The 14,967-nt window shown below is 46.5% G+C and overlaps 1 protein-coding gene across 1 annotated transcript in view; it reads left to right on the forward strand.

Annotated features, from left to right (window-relative positions):
* The first annotated feature begins 501 nt into the window (after positions 1-501).
* LOC146799782 (putative N-acetylated-alpha-linked acidic dipeptidase) overlaps positions 502-14,967 on the forward strand; it is a 30,232-nt gene continuing 15,766 nt past the window's right edge. The window contains exons 1-2 of the mRNA XM_085628108.1: positions 502-653; positions 14,430-14,522. Of these exons, the coding sequence (XP_085484234.1) occupies positions 14,464-14,522 (59 nt within the window). The 5' untranslated portion in view covers positions 502-653; positions 14,430-14,463. The remainder of the gene's footprint in view (positions 654-14,429; positions 14,523-14,967) is intronic.

Raw genomic sequence — 14,967 nt, forward strand, 5'->3', positions numbered from 1 at the left:
CAATGAAATGCAACACGCCGTACGTACAAGTTGCAAACTGCAGATGTTAAGGAAACAGCAATGTCTGCTGATTAATGAAGTGTCATGCCTGTTTCAGGATAAGGTAGAGCATGAGCATAGCTACAAGTGTGTGATGAGACTGGCCAATGAAGATGCAGCAAGGAAGAGTGACAATGAAGCTGACGAATGGGAAGCAATCGGCGGGCTCCAAGCCCCTTTCTGTAAACAGAACCCCACCCAACGGACAAGTGCTGACAGCAGGCGAGACCTAAAATCTGGTGAAGAAAAGGAGGAAGCACAAGACTAGTCACGAGGAACAGATAAATCTTCTGTCTTTTCTGAAAGGCTCGCGAGTTGGATAAACACCAAAGTTCAGAGGCAGGAATAAGCAAGAACCGAGTAACCTCCAGCTCGCCCCTCCTCCCAGAAACACCCATTCCAGGAACTTCGGGGATCTCAGGGGTGCGGAAATAAGTGTGTTTGCTGTACAGCAGTGCCCTCCCAAGGCCAGTTTGTGAATTAGGGTGCGTGGGGCTTCGAGAGGGGCCTGTGGGGTCCTCCCCCACCTGCAAATGTCCTGGACCTCCGCTCGTGTGCCCCATCACCCGGCCTCAGCCTGGCACCGGCAGTGCTCTTCCTATAGACATTCCACAGTAAGTAGTTGGCTAACTAGACGAGGGGTCTTGAGAACAATGGAGCGGTGCACTCCCAGGGTAATGTAACGTCAATAAAGAAGCTTGATCAGTGTCTTCGTTGCAAAAATATATAAATCTTTATTTTAAACAATCCATGGGATTTGCGCACAACATCAGCAAACGCGTTTCGTTCAAAGGTTGAACTCTGTCAGGGCAAGCGGAGCAGAAGGCGAATATGGCAATAGGAGGTTCTACGGGCCCAATCTGGTCCGGACCCTGGTCTGGAATAATATAAGTGTCCTCGATCTTGTCACTGCATGCGTTGTATGCGCCTCTTTGATAAGGGCCAATGTAGTATTCCTGCAGTCTCTTTCCAAGGCGTCTCGGCTCCCGGAACAGCATATGAAAATATACGTGTGTCAACTTTGAAAAAACTAAAGTATAAAGTAAATCTGCATTAATGAAGAACTTTTTTTGTGCTTGTTTACCCACCTGATCAAGTAGGAACGAGAATTCCAGCTCATCTGCCGAGCAGATAGGTAGGTAATAAGTTTAGACCTATGTAGTGAATAAGATTTGTTAAGCCGTGGTCCAAGAGGCATCTTTCCATTGTACCATTATACTGGTACCCTATCATTAGGAATTATGCATCAGTTCTCAGAAGTGCCGGTGCTATTTTATTTTATTTAAGAGCTTTATATAGCGCTAGCCAGACTCGGAGGTATCGGAGTGCTTTACAGCCTTAACATTTGTATGATACATTAACACAGTAATATGTACAGTGCCTCAAGACGCATTGCATAGTCTCGTCGTAGAGATCACAGTGACATTCGTAAGATATATTATCACAGTATCAATCAATCAATCAATTAATTCTTTATTTCGATGGTTAAAAATCATCATAAAAAGTACATATTTTAAAACACAGAAACATACATGATTTTTTATCACATCAATATCAAAATTAACCATCTATCACCCTGTTAAAATACAAAAAAAAAAGAATCAATATATTATTCATGATAGGTTAGTCTCTGGTGTTTCTTAGTCTTACTGCCGCTTTTAGAAAACCTATTACTGAACATAAGGTATGCATATCATTTGCTCTCTGTAGAAACAGCAGAGCTATTTTAGCATGCCGAAATTTTCCATTTTTTAAGATTTCAACCAGAAACATACGCCTTGGGTAACAATAAAATGGACATAATAATACAAAATGAAGGGTGTCCTGCGGAGACATGTTGTCGCAGCCGCAGGCACCCTTCTGCTCAATAGTTGCAGTAAAACCAGACGGATAAGCTAAAATATTTTGCAACAAATTGAGCCTAAAACGGCACATTAAACACCTATCCTGGTGATTATACATCAGAAATAGGTACGGTTCCATACCCGGTGCCTCTTTAACTAAGGAGTGTGCTACCACTGACCGTTTTAGTGCAAAAGCTTTAGTCTCCCTAAGCCTCTCCAAATTGTCAAGCAACAGTCTTTTGATTTGTAATTTATTGTTCCTTGTGATTAATGCAGGGGTGCTAAAAAGGGTGTGCTGACCTACGGACTCTAAAGTTAGTTTAACATAATTCAGCCAAGGGATTGACATCCCTTTGTCCATTTGTATACAGTCAGAGAGGATTTCTTGGCTTAATACAGCCTCCGGGTTAGCCCAAATACTAAGCCAAGCCAAGACCGGTCTAATCTTGACCTGATCTACAATATACGGAATTCCGAGTTCGGAATGTGCAATTTCAGCTGGTATTGAGTGTGGGATCTTGAGGATTCTACGGATGAATTTGTCTTCCTCTAATTGTAACTGTTTGGCATCCCTAAAGCCCCAAACCTCGGCTCCATATACTGCTTTGGCTGTGCTTATTGAGCGATACAAGCTCATTATTTGCTCTGGGGACCAACGTCCCAGCCTCTGTGCAAAGTTCATAATTGCACCACATGAGGAAGCCAATTTAGTACAGTGTTCCTCTAGTAATTTGTCAAATTGCATCTTGCCATCAAGTAATAGACCTAAATATGGGAAGGTGGTTACAATGCCCATGGTATGAGTCCCGATTTTAAACACCGGTTTTTTGATGGGTTTTTTGCCTGCAATCAGTGCAAAGGACTTGGTCAAATTCACGGACAGATCTAATTTTTCCATGAAGACCACAAATCCATTGATCAGAGATTGGAGACTTCTCGGTGTCCGGGCGAGCAGGACTGCGTCATCTGCGTACAATAGTACCGGTATTTGACGCTTCCGTACCTTGGGGCAGTCCACCGCCCGGGCTATGAGGCATGACTCCAGGTCATTAATGTATAATGAGAAAAGGAAGGGGGCAAGAATGCATCCCTGCCTTACTCCGCTAGAGCATGGAAAGGAGTCAGTTTGCCCCCCCTCCATACTAAAGCGAACCCTGGCTGTGGTGTTCCAGTGTAATTCTCTTAGGATACTTATAAGTCCCTGGTCAATCCCCAAAGTGCTCATCCTTTCCCAAAGTTTACTTCTATTTACATTGTCAAAGGCCGCCGCCAGATCCATAAAACCCATATATATAGTACCATTGCTCGCTCTGGTGTATTTAGCGACCAAAAGGTATAAATTTAAACATTGGTCACTGGTCGACTTTCCTGCTCTAAAACCATACTGGGTATCCACTATTGTATGGTGCTCTTCTGTCCAGATCATTAAGCGGTTTAGGATCACCCGCCCCAGTATTTTGGCAGAAACGTCGATCAGTGATATGGGTCTGTAACACTGAGGATTGTCCCTATTTCCCTTCTTGAAAATAGGTACAATTAAGGCGGTGGACCACGACCTAGGGAGTCCTGTCTTGATAGCTGCATTTAACACCCTCGTTAAAATTGGGGCCCACAAGTCAATATTACTTCTATACAAATCTGGGGGGGTGCCATCAGGCCCGGGGGCTTTATTTGGAGTCAACCCTTTAATTGCCTGGATAATCTCGGAGAGTGTAAAATCCTGCACCCAGCTCCTATTACCATCCCATTCCCCTTTATGTTTAGGATCTTTAGACTGGTTATAAAGGCTCTCGAAGTGGGTCATCCATTGCTGCGGGAGGATATTTGTGCTAATAACTGGGGCATTTTGGTCGTGAAAACAGGGCCTATTTATGATTTTCCAGAATTCAATAAAATCCCTGTTTTCACCGGCCTCTCTTAAGTCAGCCCATAGTTCTGCTTTTAGGGAAGCCTTCCTTTCTTTGATCTTAATGTTATAAATTTTCCTACACTTTACCACTTCCACTGTGTCCCTTGGAATTACTTTAAGGCTTAATTTTAGATTTCTTAACGCTCGTGCACAACTTGCGTCAAACCATCTTGGGTGGGTCCCAGATTTTCTAGGACCTTTCGCCTCCAATAATTTTTCGGCCAATTTAGTTAGTTCGCTGAAGGCAGATACTAAATCAGCTCCTTCTATTTTAAAATCTAGACACTCTTCAACCCACTTTTTCCCCTTTACTATCAGTGCAATATAAAATTCTGAGGCATTGATTTTTGCCCATTTTAAGCGCCTTCCTTGATCTGAAGGCTGTAAGATAATATCTAGCTGTTTATTCATTTCAACATAACCCCTGCAGAGTATTTCTATAAATAAGGGATTGTGATCACTAAAGGGACTCCATTTAGTGCATACCATCCCCACCCATTGTTTGGCAAAGGCAGTTATCAGGATGTAGTCTATAATAGACGAACATCCCCTGCCTTTAAAAGTTGGTACCAAGGTAGCCTTTGGCCCTGGGATTACTACATCCATGGTATGTACTAATGAGTGACTACCTATTAATTTTGTAAGTGATGTACCCTCCGAGCTGTGCTCGAAGTGTGGCCCTTTACTAACTGGACAAAGATCCCAGTCCGTGGTTACTGAGGTTAAATATGGGCATAAATGGCAATTTAAATCTCCCATTAAGAGGACAAATGGATCTACACCGCCTTTCCTTGAATCGGCTTCCTGTTGTAATCTAGTGTCTAGTTCCTCTAGCACGGTTTTAGTGCCGCTTCCTGAGCCTGAGTTATAAATATTAAATAGTTGTACCTTCATCCCATAGCCATGAAATATTATTGCTTGCAAATTTTTTGAGGTCCAGGATGGCACTATCCATCTCCCCTTTAAATTAATATCAGCATAAATTATTAGGCCTCCTTTAGCTCTGCCTGCCCTACTCTCTTGTGCAGGGACAAAAAATAGCTTGTAACCCTCCAAATGATAGAGGTCGGGCTCAACCGCCCAAGTCTCCTGTAGAGCTACTATATGGGATTCCCTTAATTGATTTCTAAAATCTGCATTAGCTATTTTTCCTGCCAAACCTGCTATATTCCAGGATGTGATTTTCACCTTTCCCCCCTGTTTCCCTATCAAGTTTGAATCACAAATATGGAGAGCGTCTGCCTCTCTCTCTTCAGGCCGGGTATCTTGTATCTCCCCATTCTGATTTTGCTGGGAGCCTTCCTGGGGGTTCGGTGTATATCTTCCTGTAGGAGTTAAGTCAATGTTATCCCTGGTCATTCTAGTTTCTTTCCCCACAGGTTGTATATCTGGGTTGGTTAGTCAGTCGTTTTCGTCCAGGTATTGAAGGGGACTGAATCTGTTTTTCCACTGCAGGCCATCCAGATCCAGTGATGAGAAGTGACTATATTCAGGTTTTCTTTTCCTATAATCGTCTATTCCTCCTTCCCTCCTTCCCTGATTTTGGGCCAAGGGATATGTGTTTCTATTTCTCAGATAGAAATAACCTAATGGCATAGCCTGTACAGTACTAGTTACATTTTTATTAAAGTTACCCAATATATATTCCACTAGACCCGGATTCCTAAAATTTACAATGACACAGTCCCCCTCAATATCCTTCTCTCTGGTCCCCAGCCATGATACTCTCCTCACGTGAATAATTTCTCCCCTTTCCTGCCCCCGGAGCGGTCTGTGTATATTAAGCCAATTAATAATCTTGTTTTTTAAATCTAAGTATGGCTCTTTTTGACCCATCCTCAGTTCAGGCACCCCAGCAAGTACCACAACATAGGGGCTTGTTTGGGGGGGTAAATTTACACGAGGGGGGGGAGAGTTTCTCCTTTGCTCTCATAGTCTTTTTGTTGTTTATTTACCTGGCTGTGAGAAACGACCTGCCCTAACAACGTCTGCGCCCTACTTTGCGGAACCTGGGGTCTAGCGCTAGGTTCTTTCACATTTTCAATAAAGCCTCTGTTCTGCGAGTGGGCTATAGTTTTAGGCGGCACATGAACCTGGGCGTTAGTACATGGCTCATTGCTTGTGCAGTTATTATTCATGGGTAATATCCTTGAGGAGGGGGTTTCAATTGAAGTTGGGTTTCCAATAGAGATGGGATTTACATTTTCCTTCAGTCTCCCTAACTTTTGCAATTCATTAGTGATTTTATCAATTTTGCTAATTAAAGGTTTTATTTGTGAGATAATGAAGGTTTCTAAATGTTTTTGAAGGTCACTTATTACCGGTTGGAGCCATCCTGGCGGGATTAGTGGACCTTGCACATCTACTTCTATAATCTCATCTTCTAGTGTCTTCCCACCCATGTTAATTGATTTTAATTTCCTTGCATGCATATTCTTTGTGCGCCTTTTAGGTGGTCTATGTTTTGGTACAAATAGTCTTTTTGCTGACCTAGCAAGGGGGGGGGTCAATCTCTGATACCAGTTGGCCGCATGGCACATTTTCAGATGAAATATCATTGGTATTGTCCTGTGAGCTGTCACAAAGATTTATATCTAACACCTGCGAGAGTGTACTCTGTATTTGTGAGTGGGGGTTGTTTGTAGGGGTCATCGAGAGGCGTCTCTCAGCGCGCTCAATCTCCCCATCCACTGCCCCAATGACCTTACGTAGCATGAGATCTATGGCAGTGGGGGGGGCTAGGTGTCCAACTACATTAGTGATATTCGATCCAGTTTGTTTGGCCACCGATGGGGTACTTGGTTTTCTCTTCGATGATCTTGTTTTAGGTTTGGAAGCCATGGTACCCTATCGGTCACAGTCCCCCTTCTCTCAGTGTATCCCACACAAAATGCGCAAATTACAGTCACAATTTAGTACTTCACTGCCCGAGTGGTCGAGGCACATCAAAAGAATAGATTAAGGTCCCCTGCTTATACTTCAAGGAATCAATGACCAGTATATAAGTGTTAAAAACGTTGTCCACCACTCAGCCTCACCAGTGGATCACGATAGTTTGGAAAACCAATCGGATTACAGTACCTTGATTTTTATGGCAATAGATGTGGCCCAGCCCGGCCTCTTTGTGCCTCTGAGGGCCACAGAGGGCCCGCCCTTTGCCCGGGCTTAGCCCGCGCGCGGTCCCGCGTCGCGGGGGGCTCGATCGATTAAGTAGCGCCTCCGGGCGCGCAAGGTCCGTGGGGTTTCCTTCCGGTTCACGAAAGGTTGCAAGGGGACCTGGGTAGTGAAGTCCCGCCGGTCGCTCTCCCCTCACAGCGGTCGCGGTGACAGGCGACGGCGGGGGAGAGAAGCGTGGGATGATAAGGAGCCGTTCCCCTCACGGCGAGTTTAAAAGATGAAGAGCAGAGCGTCCCGCGCTGCAGGAGGCTCTCGGAGCTTTTACGGGCTTCCAACGCCCTCAGATGATGTCCGGTGCACTCCAGGCGCAAAGCCCCCTGGGAGTTGTGGTCCGGTATCGGCGAGGTTTCAGTGCCGTTCCCCTCACGGCTCAGAGTATGGCGATAGCAGAGTTCAGGCAAGCGTGGGATGATAAGGAGCCGTTCCCCTCACGGCGAGTTTAAAAGATGAAGAGCAGAGCGTCCCGCGCTGCAGGAGGCTCTCGGAGCTTTTACGGGCTTCCAACGCCCTCAGGTGATGTCCGGTGCACTCCAGGCGCAAAGCCCCCTGGGAGTTGTGGTCCGGTATCGGCGAGGTTTCAGTGCCGTTCCCCTCACGGCTCAGAGTATGGCGATAGCAGAGTTCAGGCAAGCGTGGGATGATAAGGAGCCGTTCCCCTCACGGCGAGTTTAAAAGATGAAGAGCAGAGCGTCCCGCGCTGCAGGAGGCTCTCGGAGCTTTTACGGGCTTCCAACGCCCTCAGGTGATGTCCGGTGCACTCCAGGCGCAAAGCCCCCTGGGAGTTGTGGTCCGGTATCGGCGAGGTTTCAGTGCCGTTCCCCTCACGGCTCAGAGTATGGCGATAGCAGAGTTCAGGCAAGCGTGGGATGATAAGGAGCCGTTCCCCTCACGGCGAGTTTAAAAGATGAAGAGCAGTAGTCTGTACACTGTCTCATGTCGCTTCACGTAGTGTCGCCGCAAAAGCACAGTGACTTATGACGGGATTGGATCCGGTAGGGGGGGGTTAGAGGAGGTAGTCCTGAGGAGAGTGAGGTTGAGGTCTTAATGTCAAAGTGTCGGTGTGCTGTTGTGGGAGAGATCGCTTGAGGAGGAGGTCTTTGAGCTGCCTTTTGTAATTTAAGTAGGAGGGGTTAGTCCTGATATGGACTGGAATGGAGTTCCAGATTTTGGGCGCATTTCCTGCGAAGGAACGAGATGCGTTTTTTTGTTTGCGGGTTTTAGGAGGGATGAGGAGCAGAGTGTTGGTGCTCCTTAGGCTTCTTGTCTGACCGGCCTTCTGGAGTTTGGAGGCCAGGTATCCGGGTCTCCCTGTGTGCAGCGCTTTGTGGGTGAGGCAGGCAGTTCTGAAGTTGGCACGCATTTCGATTGGGAGTCGTTCGAGCTCTCTGAGTGCCAGTGAGTTATGTTCATATTTTTTAACTCCGGAGACCATTCTGGCTGCTGCATTCAGAGTTGTTCTGAGCGGAGCTAGATGAGATTTTGCTGATCCTGTGAGGGTTGCGTTCCCAGGGATTGAGTGGCTTGTTTGAGGTCGTTCGGGGGGATGAAGGGTTTTATTTTATTGAGTAGTTTAAGGTTCAGGAAGGCGCTCTTTGCGTTATTCTTGATGTGTTTGCTCATGTCTAATTTAGGGTCCAGAGCGGTACTCTCCCATTAAAACGTTTGCATCAGTGCTGAGAAGTGGCGGTACTCTCCCATGAAGCATTTTGCACCAGCGCTCAGAAGTGGCGTTCTCGCCTTAAACATTTTGCACCAGTGCTGAAAAGTGCCGGTACCCTCCCATTAAATGTACTGCATCAGTGGTGAGACGTGCTGGTACTCTCCCATTAAGCTTTTTGCACCAGTGCTCAGTGCCGTGGCATGCCTGTACTCTCCCATTAAACGTTTTGCACCAGTGGTGAGAAGTGTTGGTACTCTCCCATTAAATGTTTTGCACCAGTGGTGAGAAGTGTCGGTACTCTCCCATTAAATGTTTTGCACCAGTGGTGAGAAGTGTCGGTACTCTCCCGTTAAGTGTTTTGCACCTGTGCTGAAAAGTGCCAGTACTCTCTCATTAAATGTACTGCAGCACTGCTGGCAAGTGCTGGTACTCTCCCATTAAGCTTCATGTACCAGTGCTGAGTAGTGCCAGTACTCTCCAATTAAACATTTGATCTAGTGCTGAGAAGTGGTGCTACTTTCCTATTAAATGTTTTGTACCAGTGCTTAGAAGTGCCTGCACTCTACCATTAAATGTTTTGCACCAGTGCTGAGAAGTGCCAGGACTCACATTAAACGTTTTGCACCAGTGCTGAGGAGTGCAATTACTCTCCTGCTCAATGTACTACAGCAGCACCTAGAAGTGCTGGTACTGTCCCATTAAACATTTTGCACAAATGCTCAGAAGTGCCGGTACTCTCCCATTAAGCGTTTTGCACCAGTACTCAGTGCCTTGAAGTGCCTGCACTCTCCCATTAAATGTTTTGCACCAGTGGTGAGAAGTGCCGGTACTCTCCCATTAAACGTTTTGCACCTGTGCTGAGAAGTGCCGGTACTCTCCCATTAAATCGCTTTGCACCAGTGCTTAGAAGTGCTGGCTCTCACCCTTTCAAGTTAAAGGAGTGGAGGTCCTCAGTACCTTGCAGTAGCTGCCCATTTACAACACTGCACATAGGTTGACCGACAGGGCTGGCTCAAGGGCGGTGCAATTAATGCATCCACACCTGGGACTGACTTTGGGTGGGGGCGTCATGTTTGAAGTATATTATGATTTTAAAAGCATCTACTGCTTCACTCCGTGCCTCCAGCAATTTTCAGACAACAATACAAATGTCAAGATAACTCTGGTGATTAATGCTCTTCCTGGAGAGATGTGGAGGTTTGTCTAGTGGAAGTTTTGACTCATGGTAAGGTAGCACAGAGGGTTAATGTGCCTGCTGCAAAGGACGTCTACCAGTATGGATGACTTGTGACTCCTACACCTTGTAGTCCTCTGGCGTATGTAACATTTCCTATACACCGATTTACTCACCTATGATTGTCTCAGTGTTCTTGTCTGTGAATATCGTAACTTTACTTTGAATGAATACAATCAGAAATTGAATCCTTTTATTGGTTGCAAGTAGTATTTCACCGGATATTGATTTATTGCTGCTGCTGCATGATTTTTGAGTTATGAGTCGTGTTACTAATCTGTATCCACACCTCCCCCTCGAGGGAGCAATAGACTGCTCATTCACATTTGCCACTAAGGATCAAGTGCAGAAGGGGTAATTGGACCAGTTACTCAGGATCCATAGAAGGTCGGACCCCGGGACATCAGAAGTAAAAAGACCTCCACGGTTGGGTCCAGTAACCCCTGTGTGCCCACTGACACTGAACAAATTAGTTAATCTCTCCTTGTGTGAAAAAGAAAAAAAAATGACATTTGGCAAAACATTCTATCACATAAGGGCTGCAATTGCTCCCATGTATTAGTGAAAATATATTTGGAAGCAAATAACACCTGTTGTCCCAGTAAAAGAACACCCGTTTTCAAAATAAACGTTCATTTCAAAGTCCAAAAGGGCTTCTTTGAAGTACGTATGACATAGTAAACCATAGCTACCAATGGCAAAAGGTTGAATAAGGACGACCGGAAAGAAGAAAAACATAAAATTAGTGCCTCAATCACAGCATGTTTATAAGAGGAAACAATGGCTCGAGTGGATTGATACTTAATAATATGATTTACAGCAAAAATTACAATAAATAAAAGGGTTAAAAGTGGCGTCAGAAAGGGAAGTTAACCTCACACGTCAGACTTAAGGTAGAAAAACATTTTTTATATTCCACAATAAACGAGCACTTTGAAAATTACAAAAACAATTTCACAATATACAAATTCACAATACACAGATAAATGACAATCTTACTAACAAAAACAAAGCAAAATCTTAGTACACATTTGTGAAAAAAGTGTCCCAGTGAAACCAGTGAATAGACATAAAAAAGAAATATCAGAAAACTATACCACATACAACGGTTTCAATTTATCGTTATAAAGGCGATCAAAAAGAAAGAATTAGAATGATCTATGACACTCATTCATTTCAAGTGTCAAAAAATATTTTGATTCGCCTATCTCGTCAACGGCGTTTGGACCCTGTCTGAAGTAAAGGGTCTCTTCAGGACAATCTAATGTGGGAACACCTGGTCAGCAAGCGGTTCAGATATTATGGATATATAGTGTCACCGTGCTAAAAGTGAAAGAAATAGCTTACAGGGCGCCCAGGCTGGGTGCCCTGTGAGGGACGACTCAACTAGAAGCCGGTAATTAATTCCAGTTCAGTTCAAATAAACAGACTCGATGTAACGTTCAATCCGTGTATAGAATAAACACGTGGCTTCGCGGTAAGAACTGCACAATGGCTGTCATTTAGTGTTGTAGATAGAAATGAACTATCTATATCTGTGAATAACGTGTAAATACACCGCGTTACGCTTCGGCAGGGGAACAATCTCCAATCTGCATAGTACGATCACGGCATGATCAGAGGAAGGCCAGCAATTAAACTGAAGCAATCAGTACTTGGTCCATGCTCCAGCAAAAAGAAGCGGAAGTGAAGCCAGTGCACATTGTACAATTAGAAGGTAACATATAAGAGTAGCAATGAAGCCAACAAATGTAAAGCAGGGGGCTGTCTGCAAGCCCATTGGTGTATACAATATCTCTTGCAAGCGAGAGCACATGCAGTGCATGAGCTGTCGCAGGCAGGACCTAAATATGTCCCATTTACTGCTCCCTTAAAACAGAGATGTTAGACCTGGCACCTTGGCGTGAGTTTCCCTTCCACTTTTTGATGGTGTGCCTCGACTGTTTTGCTGGTGTTGTCCGCTCAGGGCACTGCGCCACGGCTAATCCGTGCCGCAGTGCAAGTGCTCCCTAGGTAAAGTGTACCTGTAATTGATGTCCATGATTGGTTTATTGGATTCACTGTCAGTCCCCAGTAAAGTGCACCAGGGGTGCCAGGGCTTGTGAATGCCAATGCTGCTGGTGGGCTTGCAGCGCTGGTTGCGCCACCCACGGAAGCGGCCTTGTAAAATGTGTCTAGGGCCTGCCACCGCAGACCCTGTGCGCGGTCCGGGACCGTCGCGCTGACTGCGCAAGTGCCCCCACTTGCCAGTCCCTAAACCTTCCCTTACCTACATATTAGCCACCCCTCTGGTAGGCCCAAGGGCAGGGTGCATTGTAGGCATAAGGTAAGACATGCCCTGGTGTGTGTGGCATGTCTTAGTAGTGAATTACAGCCCTTGTCGTTTTTCACTATTGAAGGCTACCTGCTCTTCATAGGCCAGAATGGGCTGCTGGGATCACGCCAACGCTGTGACCCCAGTAGACTCAGAGAGCATGGTAGAAGTGTCAAGTTTAGTATGCCTGAACTCAGGATGATAAAATACTTCTTGTAGTCAAGTTTATTTTAATATCCTGGGTTTGTAAATACTACTTTTAGAAAGTTAGTGTTTACTGACCTGACCATCTCAGTCCGCCTCTGCTGTATGTGTGTGTGTTCTGCCCAGCAACAGTAAGGAGCAGGGTTGGGGAATCCCCAGAGACAGGTTGGCTGCCAGGTGGTGGATAGAGAGATTCCACCTGGATGGGTGGGAGGAGTACACCTTGACTCTTGAATAGACCTGTGCTCTGCCACCACAAAGCCGGCGCCACCCCCTGTGGGGCGGCTGATGTCTCTGCCCTGCTGCTGAAAGGAAAGAGCAGAGTCACCATAACAAAGTGCTCCAGAACTGGACTGAGCCAGGCCTAGGCCCCCTGGCGCTAAAGAACAAAAGAATTGGTGTATAAAAGTAGGAGCCTGGCTCCTAAGAAATCAGAATCCTGTTTACCACAAAGAACCTCTGCCCGACTAGAAGGAGAAGAAGACGCCGGAGGAGCTGGCCTGCTGCTTGCCTTGCTGAGAGAGGAGAGGAAGAGACTTACTGAAAAGACTTTGCTACTTTGTGCTTGAACATTCTCCAAGGGCTTGATCTGAGCTTGCCCCCTGAACTGAACCCCAGGAACAGTGGGTTCTCTGTGCTTTTGCTCGTCCTCCAATTCGAGCCGTGTGTGCCTCCCGCTGGAAAGAGACTGCGCCCCTCATCGCCCCTCCTAGGGCCGTGACACCCAGAAGCTCGCCTGCCTCAAGCCCGTGAGAGCCCCGCTCCGTCCCGAGCCGCTCTCTGTCCCCGGGCCAGGCCGCCTGCATCCCTGTCACCGCCTGCCATTGGAGTGCGCTGAACGTGCTATCGCCCCTCCTGCCGGAAGCCGTCCGACGACTGTGATCTACGCCGGGTCATCCAGCTGCACTGACCGTGCCCTGTGACCCCGCTTCGCTATCCTCGGACATCTCAGGCCGCGCCGCCCCCGCTGTGGAGACCCTCTTGCACCGCCGTGCTAAAGGGTCGCGGGCCGCGCCTGCCTACTTGCCCACACCTGCTGATTGAGGACCCAAGAACACTTCCCAAGCTGAGAGTCGCACCGACCTGTGCCGACTCTCCACATCACGAAAGAAGTTCCAGTATCGGGCTCGGGGCCCGCAACGCCTTATTTCCCCGTTCGCAGGAGTCGATCTCTGTGAGTACTGGAACTACAAGTAAAGAGACTACGAACTATCCATTTGAAACTACGAACCCAGAACATTTGCCTGCTGTATAACCTGGTGGCCTAGCGAAAACGTTATTGGTCTTGTGATAAGTCTGTTGAGATATATATACCTTATTTTTACATAAAGAATCGTATTTTTATATATATCCAAGTCTGGTGTCCGTTTCTGGGGGGATTGATGTATTTACTGTGTGTACGATTGTAAGTGCTTAACCAACAACGCCTGAGGAATCGCCTTGGCTGCTCACGCCACGCACCTAGAGGGTGAGCAAGGGTCATTCGCGAGGGGTTATCCTGCGCCCTGACGTGGAGGAGAGGGTTCCTGCTTGACACAAGGGCAACCTTGCGCCAACCAGAAGGAGAGGGTTCCTGCTTGACACAAGGGCAACCTTGCGCCAACCAGAGATCCCCGACTCTAACAAGAGAGATTCCTGATGTGCAGGCAAATATCTCTAGATATAGTGGCAATTCACCAGCATAGGAGCAGAGGACATCCCTCCACTGAACTGCTGGGATGGTGGGCTGCCCACTAAGGGCTTAACAAAGGAGGATGACCGCCACTGTGACTCTGCGGTCCTCTAGTTGTTGGTGAGTCAGGGGTTACCAATGATAAACCAGCAGTTCCCTCTACCCTAAACAGAGGTTCATAGAGTAGGAGGACCACCGCTTCTCCTGGTCTACCAAACCATGAAAGATGCCCTCAGTCTTTTATTTTGTTTTAACAGTGTCATAGTTTGTTTTTTAATTAAACCGCTACTCAAAACTTAAAATTTAGATGCATTTGAAGTGTGACTGTCGGTGTTTCACAAGTGAAGGATTCATTGTGTTTCTGTCTCTGTTGCAGCCCCTTAGAAGTCCGCAGAGTGAATGACCAACTGATGCAGCTGGAGAGAGCATTCATTGACCCGCTGGGCATAGCTGAAGAGCCCACATACAGGTACTGTGGTACTCGGGGGTGCCTTGAGAATAAGGGGGCTGGTGGTACCCTGAAGGGGGTTATGCTCCACAAATGCAGGTATAGGAGGCACTGCACGAATGTGCTCCACAAATAGAGTCTGGAGATACTTGTAGGTGACCCCATTGCAGATACAGTGAAATAAAACTCAGGGTAATATAGGGGTGCACTGAAAATACAGGTACCAGGATACTCCTCAATGATCCCTCACAAATACTCCAAACACAGGTATCTGAGATATAGCAGGAACTGATACCCATACATATGTACTGTGGTACTCTGTAGTTGCCCCAAAACTACAGATACTTGAGACAATGTGGTGTGCCATACCCAAATAGTGGAACTGGAGTTACTATGGGGGCAGGAACACAGGAATTGGAGGTATTCTGAGAAGGATGTTACCTACAAATACAGGGCCTGTAGGTAC

Source organism: Triturus cristatus, chromosome 9, assembly GCF_964204655.1.
Source record: "Triturus cristatus chromosome 9, aTriCri1.1, whole genome shotgun sequence".
Classification (NCBI taxonomy): Eukaryota; Metazoa; Chordata; class Amphibia; order Caudata; family Salamandridae; genus Triturus; species Triturus cristatus.